General features: G+C 37.5%; 3 protein-coding genes across 3 annotated transcripts in view; 2 read left to right on the plus strand and 1 right to left on the minus strand.

Annotated features, from left to right (window-relative positions):
• Positions 1-1,015, minus strand: part of LOC144970809 (cytidine deaminase-like) — a 38,342-nt gene extending 37,327 nt beyond the window's left edge. The window contains exon 1 of the mRNA XM_078910833.1: positions 995-1,015. The gene's annotated coding sequence lies outside the window, so the exon portion shown is untranslated. The remainder of the gene's footprint in view (positions 1-994) is intronic.
• LOC144970806 (uncharacterized) overlaps positions 1-6,411 on the plus strand; it is a 12,585-nt gene extending 6,174 nt beyond the window's left edge. Inside the window, exons 3-5 of the mRNA XM_078910829.1 lie at positions 1,051-1,186; positions 2,152-2,318; positions 4,525-6,411. Coding sequence (XP_078766955.1) covers positions 1,051-1,186; positions 2,152-2,318; positions 4,525-6,384 — 2,163 coding nt within the window. The 3' untranslated portion in view covers positions 6,385-6,411. The remainder of the gene's footprint in view (positions 1-1,050; positions 1,187-2,151; positions 2,319-4,524) is intronic.
• A 4,487-nt stretch (positions 6,412-10,898) lies between these two features.
• LOC144970805 (ER membrane protein complex subunit 1-like) overlaps positions 10,899-15,602 on the plus strand; it is a 44,098-nt gene continuing 39,394 nt past the window's right edge. The window contains exon 1 of the mRNA XM_078910828.1: positions 10,899-11,049. Coding sequence (XP_078766954.1) covers positions 10,946-11,049 — 104 coding nt within the window. The 5' untranslated portion in view covers positions 10,899-10,945. The remainder of the gene's footprint in view (positions 11,050-15,602) is intronic.

The raw sequence follows: 15,602 nt of genomic DNA on the forward strand, positions 1-15,602 counted from the left end.
CAATACAATTGTTTCAAAATTTCAACATGCTTCAATTAGAACCTATTTCATGTCCTGAATTAAAAATACATGCATTTTCGTTTAAAATATGCGTGTGATAGAAGATGAAATGGGCAAGAAGTACAATCATAAGAAAAAAAAATGACCATAATTACGTATCCATGAGAACCACAGGTAGAAAAAATATTGATTATAGAGACTTAGTTTTAGATTCAGGACATAAAATAATATATTGGTAAATAGTATGCAACGTTTAATGTTGATATCTATAATAGTCCACAGCTATGATTTTAAAATGGTAAGTTCGGACAAAAAGGTGTATTTCGGAAGAAAAAAAAAGGCAAAAAGGATGAAAATACAGGCTACATGCACTTCGGTATTTCAGTGGTCTCCGGAATTGTATACATGTTTCCATGCATTTTCCAATGCTAAAAGCTCTCCAGTTTTAATAGAACATCACATGTTTAGCTCAAAATTGTATGTTGATGGGGAAAACATGGTGGTAACCAAGGTAAATGAAAAGGTTGTCGGGGGCAATCTGAATACACATATGTTCGCCAAATGGTCTATAAAATAAATACTAGGTCATATTTAGCAGCCTTGCAAGTTTTATTGTGTTTCTAAATGATGATAGAAGATTTTTAAAAAGACATAAATTGAAAATTTGAAGAAAAATAATATTCTAGTGATATCTCCGGATCCAGCTACCTTAAACTATTTAATTCTTTTTAAAGTTTATATAGAGACGTAAAGGAATGAGAAACACATAAAATGTACTGAGGAATATGACTTTTCGCATATTAATTTTTGTTAAAAGACAGAGCGATAGAGAAGGAGAGAGAGAGAGATAGAGAGGGATAGAGAGAGAGACAGACAGAGAGAGAGAGAGAGAGAGAGAGAGAGAGAGAGAGAGAGAGAGAGAGGGGGGGGGATTAGAAAGGAAGACTGAGGAAGGAGAAGAGAGTTGAAATTTTATAAATAGGTACCTACTTACCGAATACCAATAAAAACAACTTGGAGTACAAAATATATCTATTCTTCCAATCCCAGATTAAAAACGGCAAAAGAAGGCGACTTGAAATTCCAGAGAACACCAGAAATCCAACTGGTCTGTACAGACTGGACGTCAAACTTCCAAAAGGCGTAACTTGTACTCACTGTGTTCTCCAGTGGCACTATCATGCTTGTAAGAAAGAAAAAAAATCAATTTTCATTTATATTCCCATTTTAACAATTGACTACTGAGCATTTTGTTTTCGCTGTGGTCTAGTGGTAGAGATTTCCGCCTCAGATCTGTAGGTACTTTTTACAAATCCCGCTCTGAGAAGCGCAATGTTGAGTCCTTAGAAAAGTCTGTTTACTCACATTCTCTCACTGTATCCAAGGGTAAAATGAGTACCTGGACGACGTTATATTTGTCAGAATAATAATTGGAATAGCGCTTTACATGTGTAATGTCTTGCTCCACATGTTAAGTGTTGCTGTTGGCTTATGATCCATTGTAAAGCGCTTTGAGGGCTTTTAGTGGATTTTGCCCTATATAAAAGCTTTTTTTTTTTTCCTTTTTAAATTTTTTTCTACGATAAGGACTGGCATACTTCAGCTACTTCTATTCTCGAATCCTGCTTTTTTCTTTCCAACTATTGTAATCACAGGTTATGATTTTTTCTTATTATTTCAAGTCGACTCTTATCGCTTTGTTTGTTTGTTTGTTTGTTTGTTTGTTTGTTTGTTTGTTTGTTGTTGATTTTTTTTTTTGGTGTTTTATCGTTTGTTTTTTTGGGGGGATTCTTTTTTTTATTTTTTAATTATTTTTTTTTTGGGGGGGGGGGGGTCATGTGATTTCCCAGAGTCACTAGGATTTGGCTGACTAAAACGGGAAGAAATTTTGTATTAGCTATTCCATGAATACAGTCTCCATATTTTCTTTCTTTAAAAAAAAAAATGCAAACAGTGCTTTTTATTTCTCTTGTATATCAGGATCTCTTATCATGACATGAGGGGCTTTAGGGAAGTGGTCCGCATAAATGACTAAAATGCGGAATAGATAATCACATAATATTTTTTAAATGGTAGGATCTTTTGAAAACAGAGAAAAGTCCACAGCTGATTAGTGAACTGATTTTTTTCCCCCACATCCTTTTATCGCAGCTAACGAATGGGGTTACGACTCTAACGGTAGAGGCTGTATGGGCTGTGGACCTCAAACGGAGATCTACAACTGTGCTGATGTTACCATTGGCTACTATGGAGACGCCGAAGGAAAATTGGGACAGACGGCGGACCTATCCGTCGGCGCCCTGGCTGAAGTATACAATGTAAGTTATTGTCTATTGTACAATTTTTATATTTTTCAATACTGCAAATTCTATAGAAGGAACGAAATAGACGTTACTCAACTCTTTGTTATTGTTTTTAGTCTGCCGTTTTTTTAAATTTTATCTAGTTCTCACTAAATTGTATCAATCAGACAAGAAAAAGTTAAGGTTACACATAGTATTGTGTGTTGGTACGTTACATATATATAATATGCTGTTGGGGATATTGTGAGCATTTTAACTAAGCGCAATAGGTCATTATTGTCCATGAGGTGATAAAACCTTCAGCCACCAGTATTTTGTCGGGATAAACTCGGAAAAGTAAATATTCATTGTCATGATCAGGAACAGGAAAGTAGAGTTATTTGCACTTTAAGAAATTACGTATTTCCATTGTCATTATCAACATTTATGAATTTAAAAACAAGTTTTGTTTGTTTTTTTTTTCAATTGATTCACCCAGCCTACATTAGATTTTCGTCAGACCGCATCTGGTCAACCAATTTAAGTTTAAGACAAAAACAATAGTTTTCTTCTTCTTCTTCTTCTTCTTCTTCTTCTTCTTCTTCTTCTTCTTCTTCCATTAAGGCCAACGCTCCGGGGGTTTTAGAGGGAAGCAGCGAGCAATTCTTTGAAGTCATCAGTCGAAAGAGTTTGTTACAATTAGTTGGTAGGGAGTTCCAAAGATGATGGTGGAGGGGAAATAAAGAGTAAAGATGATGGTTTGTTCTTGAGTGGGGGGTTTCAAAATTAAATGCTGAGTTTCTTGTTCTTTTGTTGTTCCGTTTCAAATGGCTAGTTGGAATTTCGAGTTTTCCGTTTTGTGCTTTGTGGAATATGAGGAGTTTGTTGATGGACCGTCTTTCATGTAGGGGTTTCCATTGGAGATCGTTTATGAGTTGAGTTACGCTCATATCCCGCTCATAGTTTCCACTGACAAACCTTAATCGAGAAAAAAATAACTTCTGACCCAAACTATTCAGAATTGCATACAAATTCCTCCACTAATTTGTCTTCAATCTGTAAGTTTCGTGTGGTCTGACGAGAATCTGGTCTTGAGTCGAGTGAAAATCATCTTTGCACGTCTTGCTGGCTTTATATGGATAGATTCGTCATGATTTGTCCGGTCAACTGAAGAATTCTATTTCCTACAATTCTCAATTTTACAACCTTAAACGGAAAGTCCCACATGTCAATTTACTGGAGCATTTATACAGAGCAATATCCACTACACGCTTTACACGGGGCCCCCAAGCCAACAGCAACACTCAACATGTAGGAGGAGACATGACTCCTGTTCGGAGATAATACAATTTTTTTCCCCGGCAAAGACAACGATGTTAATGGCCAGGTAATTATTTTACACTCGAGTACGGTGAGAGAATGAGAGTAAACAACCTTTTCAAGGACTCAACTATGCGCCGCTCAGAGCCAAGATGATTCGCAAACTAGTTTTCCTCCAACCCTTCCAATGTTTCCCATTCGCGGGGTTTATAAAGTACCAATTCGTGTAAATGTTAAAATAATAGTTTGTTTTAAATATCGACTATAAATTTCACTGTTGCTGATAGTACTTTTATAAGTAAAATCCCTCAAGTGATTGATTGTGAGTCATTCATCTATTCACTTAATAAGCCATTCATTTATGCATTCATTCATTCAATCAAAAGAAAAAAAAGACCTCTGGTAAAGCTATTAACGATCTCAATTTTTTAAAAGTGCATAATATAAGAAGTGGCCGAGTGGTCAAGGCATTGCACCGTGACCCGGGAGCTCCCAGGTTCGAGCCCCGCTTCAGGCACTTTCTTTTATTCTTTGGGCAAGACTATTAACCCCCACTTTGCTCTCTTTTGACAAAATGAATGATTCGATTTGCCATCAGACAGCTTGTTTGATGGATTATCTATATTCCTTCATGGAATGCATAGGCTGCGGTATCAAATGATACCGCAGTGGAAAGGTGTAATTTATATATATATATATATATATATATATATATATATATATATATATATATATATATATATATATATATATATATATATATATACGTAAAAGAGTGAGAACCTTGTCAGATGAAATAAAAAAACATATTGAAAGGTTTCCATGACTCTAAAATTGTTATGATCAACAGTTGCTTCACGTTATTCTCCCTGTCCCTCTCACATCCCTTTCCTGCTCTGTCCCACTATCTTTACTTTTGCAGACCTACGCCAATGGACCATATGGCACCGGCGTTTCTTCTCTGATCGTCAACTCAGGAATCAACCAAGGCTGGGCTTCCGCCAATGATCTCACAAGAACCACCACCAGCAAAAACAATGAAAATGAAAACGACGACGACCAGCAAACGATGGCCCGAAGTTTTAATCGCCAGTCTACGGGTTTTGCAAATCTTTTCCTGAGAGAAGGTGGCGCTAACGATTATATGATGTCCGGAACCGACTACTATAATTCTTATGACGATTATGGTTTGAGTTTGGATATGATGCCCTTGATGGGGTTGTGTGGGGGTGGAGGCGGGGAAAGTGGGGAGGGTAACAATTTTGCAAGAGCGTCTTTCAACATGCGGACTTTCAGGCCTGGTGGTGGAAGTGGAAGCAGTGAGGAAGGCGGTGGTGGTATGAATTTCAGAAGAAGTTTCGCAATGGATATACCTTCTCTCACTAGACAGTATAACGCGATGAATGGAGGTGGAAGTAGCGAGGAACAAAGTGGCGGGCGAATGATGAATAGGGTTAATATTGACACCGGAGATCGTCAGAATACCTTCTTAAGACTCCGCGATGCTCTTAAGGATATCGCAAACAGGCAAAATCTTCGAAATGGTTTGCACGACATTGTTGAGGAGTTGGCTAATAGGAACAATGGAAGAAACAACAATTACGATGATTACTATTACAATAATAGAGGCGGTGGCTCTTCATCTTCTGAAGGATATAGTCCTAGAAATGTGCCGACGTACTTTAGAGGAGGTGGAGGCAGCAGTGACAGTAGTGATTGCAGTAGTGAAGAGGGCGGCTGCGGAAGACGCGTTGTTATTTTCGTTCGAGTTCCTGAAGTAGAAGGTCCAGGGCCTGAAGTCATTGACTACTACGACGACTACACAACCCCAAAACCTGCGCCAACGACACTTGCGCCAACTACACCAGCGCCGACCGAAGAAGTTGTTACAACACCCGCAGACAACGGACCTAACAGAGGCGACAGCATCAACGATCTCCCCGGAGGAGGAGGCGTGGTGGATTATGGAAATTATCCAGATAATTTAGGAAGAGATTATTTTACTCCCGAGGATTTGGACCTTATCGCCAGAAGACAAGCTGAATTTGATCGATGGAAGGAGAATGAAGAACGGGAGAAGCTGAAGAGAATGAGTGAAAGAGCCAATTCGTGGAAACCTCCTTTGTTACCACAGTGGCCGTACAACAACTATCTAACTGGCAATCTATTCCCACAGCAGACCAACCCGTACGGCATGTATAACCCTGGATTGAACATGAATCCAAACTTGACCCCAGCAATTCCAACCTTGTCACGCCCATATCCTACTTGGCAGACGCCAAATGTACTCCCAGATATGACCACTCCTTCGAGACTCAGTCGGGCATTCCCGGCCAACGGTTATACCACCAAGGAAAGTAGCAGTAGTCAAATATTTTCTTGGATGCCAAGTCCAAATGATGTCATGACTCTGGGGAGCTCCATGTCACCAATCTTCTCACAAAAAATAGCCAATCAGTATTTGTCTCCCTTTCTCACACTAAGCCAATCACATCCTGCTTTGAGATGCCAAAAACCTGATCAGCTCGTCTGCGTCGCGACGCCAAACTACAGGAACATCCCTGATGCAGATAGCATCTGCACGACAAAATGCCGATCGGGTGGAGCTTGTGGTTCTGATTATTGCTCTTGTGCTTGTCAAAAAAGCCTGGTGTGTTACCATCAGTCTAGTCAGAATGCGTTAGGACAGATGGGAGTTACCGAGTTGGACATGTGGTGTACGGAACAATGTAATGCCGGCCAGTGTCCCAACCAAGTATGTGCTTGTAACATGCTCTTCTAAGAAATAAAAAAATATATGATAAAAAAACGATTTCGTTACTTTTTTTCTTTTTCACTTTCCCTTTTCTTCTTCTTCTTCTCCCTCACCCCCCCCCCTCCCTCTTTCTCCTCTTCATCCTTCTTCTTCTTCTTCTTCTTCTTCTTCTTGTTCATTAGAACTCTTTCGTTTTAATTTTGGAATTGAGCTGATGAAAAATTAGGAACAAGAAAACTATGAATATAGAGATAATTTACAATTTTAAAATTGGAACAGACTGATGCGTTGAAAATTGAAAAGAACTTATCTTAGATAACCGGGGATTTTATTTTGTTAGGGGGGGGGGGGGGTTGTTGTTTTGTTTTTGTTTGATGGGGGGGGTTTCTCTCTTGATTTTGTTCTGTGTGTGTTTGATTTATGTTATTTTTTATTCATTTATTTATTTATTTATTTTAATGATTCTTTTCAATTATTTTTCAAGCACTGTTAGTTCACATAAATTTTGTTTCACTATTTACTTCTTTCTTTAATTTTCAAAAAAAATCTCGATCGCTCGTAAATAAATTAGCTAAAGTAAACGTATTGTTAAGTGACATCCTCATCTAAAGGTATATCTAGCCTACAGATGATTCGATCTGATGGATTTTAAAAGAAATTAACATTATCCAAGACGGGTATCGTTCCCATCGAATAAGGTAACACAGAAGCGGGTATGCTGAAAGTTGAAAATTGCCGCCACCACTAGGGTCTGAGATAAATAAGTCAATTAGGGAGACAAATGAACATCAATCAATTAACATAAGCCAAAGTGATACTAAGCTGCTAGATGTTGTGGACTGTATATAGTAATAAACAAAAATGAATATAACAAAAATATCAAACACGGAACGTTTCGGGTTCAAAACCTATTTTCTGCAGCCTACAACAAAAGAAAACACCAATAAACACATTTAGAATGTGTTTATCGTTTTATTGTTTTTTGTTCTTGGCTGAAGAAGGGTTTTGAGCCCGAAACCTTCCGTGTTTGGTATTTTATTGTTTTTTGAAGGTGTTATAGTCATTTTTGTTTATCACTTTTTATCAATCTATTAAGAAGATTAGACGTATATGTCATGTCTTCAAGAGGAAGTAATAAATGTTAATATAGGTGTAAAAGTGCTTGAGAAGGTGGTAATAACACATATTGAAAATCAATAATTATTATATGTTTTTTAAAAAGTCCCTTCTCGGTTTTGAACTTTTCCAATACAAAGAACTTTCTTGGAAATGCGATAAAGTTTTGGCCAATATCATTTTTTTAAAAGTAAAAATATCCTCCCCTCATTAAAAGCTGATTTCGTTCAATCGAAATAATAACAGCAACAACAACAACAACAACAACAACAATAATAATAATAATAATAATAATAATAATAATAATAATAATAATAATAATAATAATAATAATAATAATAATAAATAATAATAATAATAAATAATATAATAATAATAATAATATAATAATAATAATAATAATAATAATAATAATAATAATAATAATAATAATAATAATAATAATAATATAATAATAATATAATATAATAATAATATAATAATAATAATAATAATAATAATATAATAATAAAATAATAATAATAATATTAATAATAATAGTAATAACAACAACAATAATAATAATAATAATAATAATAATAATAATAATAATATAATAATAATAATATAATATAATAATAATAATAATAATAATAATAATAATAATAATAATAATAATAATAATAATAATAATAATAATATAATAATAATAATTTAATAAATTGAAATATAACAATTGTAATAATAATAATAATAATAATAATAATAATAATAATAATAATAATAATAATAATAATAATAATAATATGCCACAGTCTGTAAAGCGTAACGTCCCATCATCGTATAGTATATAAATTTATTGCTGTACGATGTATATTCTCGCCTCCAAAGGCGCTCATTAGATAAGAACTGAGACAAGGGGGGGTAAAGGCGGCGGAATAATGGAAGTAGATGAATGTAATCATTCAATCAGCAAGTTATTGAGATGTAAAATTTCCAGGATTTGTTCTAGAGGGGAGGTGCGGTAGCGGAAGGGGGGGGGGGGGGCGCTGACATGACTGGTTGAAACTATTTTGATCGATTAGAATGAATAGGCAAACCCGGATGTTTTTCTTTTCGTGATAACCCTCTCCTCGTCCACTCACTTGGGAAGCTGGGTCTTTTAGATCTGGTGGAAAATACTTTGCAATAGCCTCTAGTCCTATCAAAATGGTAACAAGCAACTGCTCTTTCCTGCCTAACGTTATATAAACCGAGATAAACCCCGCTCCACGGGCTTTACGGCTATGTTGGAAGGAGCTTTCTACGTCCCAGAAAGAACCTGGTGACAACCCTTTAGAGGACGGTTAAAAGATGAAGAAAAAAACCCAACAACAACAACAAAAAACCTGCAGTTGCGAAGACCATTCAATAAATGTGGGGCCTTATGTGGAGCATGAGTCGCATTTTAGTTACTTGTTGTTTACTAGAGACGAAAAAAGTGACCTTTTATATGGCGCTTTATTCTTTTCATGTGCTCAATATAGTTCACAAGGGGTCACAAGCCAATAGCAACATTAAACATGTAGGGAGAGACGTAACGCTTGATGGAGAGAGACATAGAGCCCGAAAGGCGATATGCTACGTATTACAATAATTATCTTATCGACAGGTACTCATTTTACAACTGAGTATGGTGACAAAATTTGAGGAAAGAATCTTTTCCAAGGAACAAACTTTGCAACGCCCACAGCGATACTCGATCAGAGACCTACAGGTCAGAGGCCGAGTGTCATACCACATATACAGTATTCGCAGGATTCAAGCACGCCGTTTTTCAGCACGCTACTGCTATACAACACGCTGGAACTGTAACTGGGTGAGCGAATGTATCGGTTACCTCCCATGAGCATCGGATTTCGGCACATTCGGATTCTAGCACGTTTTTTCGCTTCTCCCGAGTGCGTTCTAGAATCCAGCGAGTACTATAATATAACCACGCCTTTAAAGGTGGTAAGACGTATTGAAAATCAATGATAATATTATTATGTCCTTCCAAGTTCGAACTATTCAGACACTTGGTACCTAGTCTCTAATACTCAGATTAGGATAAAGATTTGGCCAAAATCATAAAAACTCAAAATCTCTCTCCACCCCCATACGAATATAACCATTCCGTCAGCAAGTTATTGGAACTGTGATATTTCTAGAAATCCCTTTCCGAGAATTATTTTCAATTATTACGTGGACGGTATAAAATCATGACGCAAGTTATTGATCTAATATTTCTAGATAGAAATCTGTTTCGGTGAATTGATTTTCACAATATTACAAAGGCGACATAGCAACATGACCAATTAGGTAAAAGCCATGTGTACAGACATGCAAATAGCTGCACGTCGCATAAGAGGATTGGGAGGGGAGGGGGGGGGGGGTGAAAATTCCAGAAAATTATATTTACAATTTATGAAGTTTAAATTCAATGAATTGTCATGGCTAGTTGAAATTATTTTGACCAATCGGCATGAATGCTCAGCCACACACAAAGACATATTATATACGGGCCGAAGGCAAACCTATATTATTATTAATATACAAAGGGGGAAATGAGATGAGGTGAAGGGTGGGAGAAGATCTTGAGAAAGTGAGAGGCTGGGACGGGAAGAGTTCTCGTAAACCAACCTCATGCAACGTTAAAATGGTAAATAAATCATCAGAAATTAAAGATACTGTTGTTATGATTGTGTTTATGATAGGCAAAAACGGAGGCCGAGAGGGATGGAGAAGAAGAGAAGGGAATGAAGGCCAAGGAGAAGAGGGAGGAGGAGGCGGCGGAGACGCGGATAAGAACAGGAGGATACCCAGAATCGGAAAGAGAGAATGAGTAGGAGGAAGGGGAGGAGACAGAGGAAGGAGCGTGGATGAGCCAGAGGGGAGATGCTGATGATGACAACGACGACGACAAGGATGTTGGTGATGATGATGATGATGATGATGATGATGATGATGATTGATAGTGGTGGTGGTGGTAAAGGTAATTTGATTGTGGCAGCGTCGAAAAGATGTATGCAGCATTATTCTGAACGATGTATTGACAGGTGATCAAATGCATAATATGAATCATATTAAATGTAATAACAAATATATATTTTCATCATAATTCATACATTAAATACTGATGTCAATCAATTTTCTTTTTTAAGCCGAAATGTTTCAAGTGTTTCTTGAGTAACATTTGTATCTAAATTTATATAAAATGCATCCTATACAAGAAAAATATTCGCTTTTGATAAAAGCAAAAATATGATAGTCCCATTATAAAAGTTGCGTTACTTACCTATTTAATGCTCAGAACTTAGAACAATAAAAAAAAACATTCGCGAGTCGGACGTCCCGCCGTTGAGAAGAATATTGTTTCGTGATGATCTTCTAAAGATGAGAGTACTTTTGAATCAACTTGTACAAAAATTGTAATCTTTTTGAGCTGAAAATCGAAAAATTGATCAATGAAAACATGGCTACCACAATGTGTCATGGAACGCTGACGTTTGTTATATTGTCCAGTATTATTGGATACTCGTTTGGGCTTTTTGCCGATCAAGCAGGGCTGTTTGACTGGTTAGTATTGAAAGTTACTGTCGTACAATAATTTTCTCTCCATGGTCTTTTACTTTTTGTGAGAGATTGATTTTAAAATGCCGGCTTCATGCATAAGCCAAGCTGAGCTCGACGAACCAGCAGACGAGAATAATAAGTTCAGTGAGCAGAGTACATGTAAGAGTAGAGAATAATAAGATAAATCTACATAAGAAAATAAGCATTTATGAGTTTCTTATAGGCAAAGCAGTTCATTGACAAGTGATTTTTTTACATATTTGCCAATAGATTTTTACACTCTTCACAAAGAATACTCATGGAATACAAACAAATAAATGAGATATTCAAATAAAAAATCGCATTGTCATTTCGAATTGACCTTTTCACTTTCACTTTCTATTTACCCAGTGCAACCGAACCAACATATTTTTTTGTTCTTGAAATTGAGATTTTTAAAAAACTACACGTTGCATTTGCTACACTGCCTGTGGTTGGTTGGCAATGAAGAAATAGTGAAATTGAAATAGAACAGAGTCAAAGACTTGTTTCACAAATCACGTATGATGATTATGTCTGTCAATAACAACGATCAACGACTGACACTATCTAGCAATAAGAAAATGCCAGGCTTTTTATTATACACAGTGTCTGGCAATAAGAAAAGACCAGGCTTTTTATTATGGCTGTCATTATTCTCCGCCGGGCGGAAAATAGTCCTTCTTTTTATTTTCCGCCGGGCGGAGAATAACAAATTTGCTTATTTTCCGCCGGGTTTTTCAAGTTGATCTTTGAGACTTAGCGGACTCCCATATTCTGACCTTCGTGGTGTAGTGTAAATAATCTGGTCGTTTTATTCCCCCCCCCCCCCCCCCCCCTCCCTCGTTATTATTAGGGAATCAGTGGGTAATAGCGGTGGCGGTAGACGGTAGAGAATCAGTGGGTAATTAACCAGTAGATTTGAGACACACTTCAAGTTCAAGCTTGCCGGACTAAAATAATTTGGAGAATGAAGGGAGTTGACTTAACTATTAACTCTGCTCTTTCTCACTGCTAGTTGTGTGATTAGTTCTCACTAGTGTTGCTCAATCAGACTACAAATACAAACGTTTGTGGGGAAGATTTTATGTCACTGATTATTGTGATAAGTTTATGTTGTTGTTGTTGTAAGTGTTTTGTTATGGTATGACTGTCGTGTCTCGATCAGTCTGTTGTGAGTAATCTTCATGTTGTGTTTGTTCACTGTCTCCCGCGTAAACGTGACGTCATAGTGTCTATCCTATAAAAGCTTGTGACACCCTTCATTCTTTTCTCTTCGACACCAAGCCTAATTCTAGATCTACTATTTTGCCTATCGTTTGTATCTGACAGATCCGATCCGCCATACTATGTTTTAGAATTAGACTGTACCGGGACGATTCCCGATGTGCTTTTAGAGGATTTTTAACCGCCCATATATGTCCTCTACATATAGATAGTATGCGCTTGGCTAAGAAGCTCATAACATTGCCATCCGGAAGTATAACGGACCAACACACAAAACTGTGTGTTTCCATGAACGTTTATAGTCGGGTTAATACATTTCAGTGAGCATTACTCATAAACGCGGATGGCAAAAAACAATAACAAAGACCCGAGTGACGTCATCTTCGAACTATCTATATGGAGAACGCCCACTTCGGTGGAGACTTTTTCTGAACTCTTTCCTTATTTTACATATCGTGAACGAGATTGGGAAATCCGTTCACGACACGTTAAAGGTTACACATCGTCTGTACTGTGATGGGAACAAATAACCACTATGTTTCTATAGCGCTGGTGGTAGGGCCTCAGTGGGTACTCTACTCTGTGTCAAATACCCCCCCCCCCTCCCCATCATGGTAAGGATGCAGTGGCCTTTAGTAATAGAGCAGGCGGTAGGGACTCAGTGGCTAATATTATTGATAGGATGGTGGCTAATCGAACTGGTGGTAGTAGAGACTCATTGGCTAATACTAATAGAGCTGATGGTAAGGTCTCAGTGGACAAAAGAGCTGGTAACAGGGACTCAGTGGCAAATAGGGCTGGTGGTAAGGACTCAGTCGCTAATAGAGCTGGGAGTAGGGACTCAGTGGACAACAGGGCTGGTGGTAGGGACTCAGTGGCTAATAGAGCTGGCGGTAGTGACTCAGTGGCTAATAGTAATAGAGCTGATGGTAAGGACTCAGTGGCTAATAGGGCTGGTGGTAGGTAAATAACTAAGTATTTGTTGAAATTCAATATTCTTTATTGATCAACAATACAGAAACAGGCTTAACTTAATATAGTACCTGTAAATAAACCCAAATATAATAGAACAGTTAGAATATCCTCGTGTAGGGACTCATTGGCTAATAGAGCTGATGATAAGGATCCAGTGGCTAATAGGGCTTGCTGTAGGGGCTCAGTGGACAATAGGGCCTGTGGTGGGGACCAGTCGCAGTGACTAATACTGTCATGGCAGTTTTTTTTTGCATCGCTTGCGGCCGCGTTGCTGGCCGCAAAAAAAAAAAATGGCAAAAAAAAATCCCTGATTTGCATTGCGGCCGCAAACTTTGCAATGTTTTGCACAAAAAAACAAAAAACAAACTAAAATAAAATAAATAAATTTTAAAATATTTAGTGGGGACTAGTGATGACAATCTGGGATTTTAGGATTTCTTCATAAATGTTCCGTTGTTTTTGTCATGTCAAACATTTTCTGCTAAGTGGTAGTTCAGGGCTTGACTGACGGGCCAGAAGATTTTCCTCCTTTTTGACAAATTTTCATTATCATCACTGGGGGACCTGTGCTTGTGTCAGGATGAAACATTTAGATAATCTCAAAATAAGTACACTGATAGCGTGTTCTTCCTTTTTCTTGGGTAATTTAATTGTAATTCTAGAACTTTTTACTAGATCCCATTTTCTTCCTTTTTACTGGCGCTGATATGACCTTACATTTGTTGCAAGCACCGTGAAACCCTTCCATGATCGAATTATGGGTTTTTAGGAAAATTAATCGCAACTTTTTGCAAATTTTGCTGGGTTTTTTAGCTTGCAAAATTTGGGATTTTTTTTTTCAAAAAACCGCCATGTCAGATATAGGGCTGGTGGTAGGGACTCAGCGGCTAGCACGTCAGTGGGAGGGACTCAGTGGCTAACAGGGCTAGAGTTAGGACTCAGTGGCTAACACTAACAGGGCTAGTGGTAGGACTTAGTGGCTAACACAGACTAGGAGTCCTGTATTCTCTATGGTGGCTAACAGTACAGGGCTAGTGGTATGGATTCAGTGGCTAACAGGACTGGTGGTAAGGAATCAGTGGCGAGTGGTATTGGTATGGACTCAAAGGCCAATAGGGCTGGTGGTGAGGACTCAGTAGCCAATAGGGCGAGAGGTAGGGACTCGGTGGCTAACAGTAGTGGTATGAACCCAGTGACTCACAGGACTGGTGGTAGGGACTCAATGACTAATAGCGCTGGTGGTAGGGACTCAGTGTGTAATAGTAATAGGCCTGATGATAGGTACTCAAGTATGTAATAGCACTGGAGATCAGAACTAAGCAGTCAACCTATATGTCACAACTGGCAGTGAATACATTTTATTATGAAAAAAAAAAATTATCTCACGTTGGAACGCACTACAGTCCGCTTAAAACACCCTCATCTGAGCTAGGAAATATTTCACCTTAAAGGAGAACCTGTAGTCAAAAATCCATTTTTTATCGCAGTGCCAATATTGGTATTCCCCTGTTATTTCAGGTGGTAGGAGGTCTAATTTGATGATTAACACACATACACACCAAAAAAAAAAGAAGAAAAAAGCTAAAAACAAATGTGTGGCTATGTGATCTTATGGTATGACAGACGCTTTCGGATCGGAAGGTCCTGGGTTCGAACCTCGCTCTGCGCATAGTTGAGTCCTTGGAAAAGGCTCTTAACTCACATTCTCTCAACATACTCAGGTGTAAAAGGAGTACCCGGCTGTTAACAGTATTGTCTCTGTCCAAAAAAATTGTAATATCGCATAACAAGCGTTGCTGTTGACCAGGGCCCCCTTGTAAAGCACTTTGAGCACATTTAGTGGATATTGCGCTATATAAAAAGCTCAATATATTTAAATGTCTTCAATGACACAGACAATATAGGCTAAAATGAGACCAACCCCACCCACCCCACACAAAAAATAATTTCCGACACTGATGCACCGAAAGCCAACGAAATCTTCCAAATTTACACACAATGTTCCCTACAAGAGCTACATCACAATGGAAAGGCTTAGCAAGTCTTGAAAAATATATTTAAAGAATTGTTTTTCGATTACAATTGAAAATTTGGCATGGAATGACAAGAAAAAATCCAATTTAAAAATTCATAAAACTACTAAATTTTAGTTTAGACCAAAACCAAATCCATCATGATGCAATACCCATCATACGAAAGATTCTGACCAAATTTGGTATACAATCTGATGGGAAACAATCCAGCTATGAATGTCAGAAAATGTGAAAATGATATTTTGAGAAAAAAACAAAATGTCTTTATTAATTTGATAAACAAGCTAATTTTGCAGACAACGT

The sequence above is a fragment of the Berghia stephanieae genome, chromosome 4 (assembly GCF_034508935.2).
Source record: "Berghia stephanieae isolate SIO BIC M18660-M18661 chromosome 4, UCSD_Bste_1.3, whole genome shotgun sequence".
Taxonomy (NCBI): Eukaryota; Metazoa; Mollusca; class Gastropoda; order Nudibranchia; family Aeolidiidae; genus Berghia; species Berghia stephanieae.